Source organism: Rhea americana, unplaced genomic scaffold, assembly GCF_003343005.1.
Source record: "Rhea americana isolate MKP2758 unplaced genomic scaffold, rheAme1 scaffold_575, whole genome shotgun sequence".
Lineage (NCBI taxonomy): Eukaryota > Metazoa > Chordata > Aves > Rheiformes > Rheidae > Rhea > Rhea americana.
Window position 1 is genome coordinate 64 of NW_028186729.1, and position 925 is coordinate 988.

Here is a 925-nt window from a genome sequence, read left to right on the forward strand (position 1 = left end):
TGGACAGGTGGGATGGATGGGATGGGATGGGATGGGACAGACGGGATGGGACAGATAGGAGAGATGGGATGGGATGGACGGGATGGAATATACGGGACAGGACGGATGGGATGGGATGGACAGGATGGGATGATATAACCGGGATGGGATGGATGGAATGGGATGGGATGGGACAGATGGGATGGGATGGATGGAATAGGATGGGACGGGACGGACGGGATGGAACGGGCAGGACCCACCTGGAGCTGGAAGGTGGCCTGGATGCAGGCGCGGGCGCCCTGCCGCGGCAGCTCCACCACGCCGGAGAACTGGTGCTCGGGGTCGGAGGGCTGCCGGCGCAGGAAGGCGACGCGGGGCGCCTGGCCCCGGCGCCGGCGGTCCGTGTCGGCGTCGAGCACATACTCCAGCGCTGCGGGGAGAGGCAGGGCGCCGTCGTGGCGGGGGGTCCCGGCCCCCCCGCCCTCCCGCCCGCCGCCGGGCCGTGCACTCACTGAGCCGCGGGCTGTAGCTGGCGGGACTGGCTGTGTAGCTGAAGCAGGCTTGGACGTCCACGCTGCGGGCACGGGGCGTGAGACGGGGGCAGCGCCCGGCAGCCACCCCCGGCCCCTCCGCGCCCCGGGCCGGGCACCCACCAGACACCCTCCCCATGCCGGCAGTTGCTCTGCTCCAGGTCGATGCTCGGAGGCGTCAGCGAGACGTTCCTGGAGATGTGGACGACGGGCCGAGCCCTGCGGGCCGAGGGGGGAAAGGCTTGTGTCTGCACGGGACCCCTGGCCGAGCCCAGGGAGCGGGGGGCACCGCGGTGAGGGGCGTCCCGGCTGGGTGGGAGGGGTGCTGGGGCTGTTCTGGGGTGGGGATGCATTGGGATGGGGATGCTCTGGATTGGGGATGCCCTGGGATGGGGGATGCCCTGGGATGGGGATGC

The 925-nt window shown here is 70.5% G+C and overlaps 1 protein-coding gene across 1 annotated transcript in view; it reads right to left on the minus strand.

Moving 5' to 3' along the window:
• Positions 1–239: 239 nt before the first annotated feature.
• The window catches only part of ITGA7 (integrin subunit alpha 7), a gene marked incomplete at both ends in the record, with an annotated part of 9,455 nt that continues 8,769 nt past the window's right edge, over positions 240–925 (minus strand). The window contains 3 exons of the mRNA XM_085319203.1: positions 240–409; positions 492–553; positions 633–728. Coding sequence (XP_085175329.1) covers positions 240–409; positions 492–553; positions 633–728 — 328 coding nt within the window. The remainder of the gene's footprint in view (positions 410–491; positions 554–632; positions 729–925) is intronic.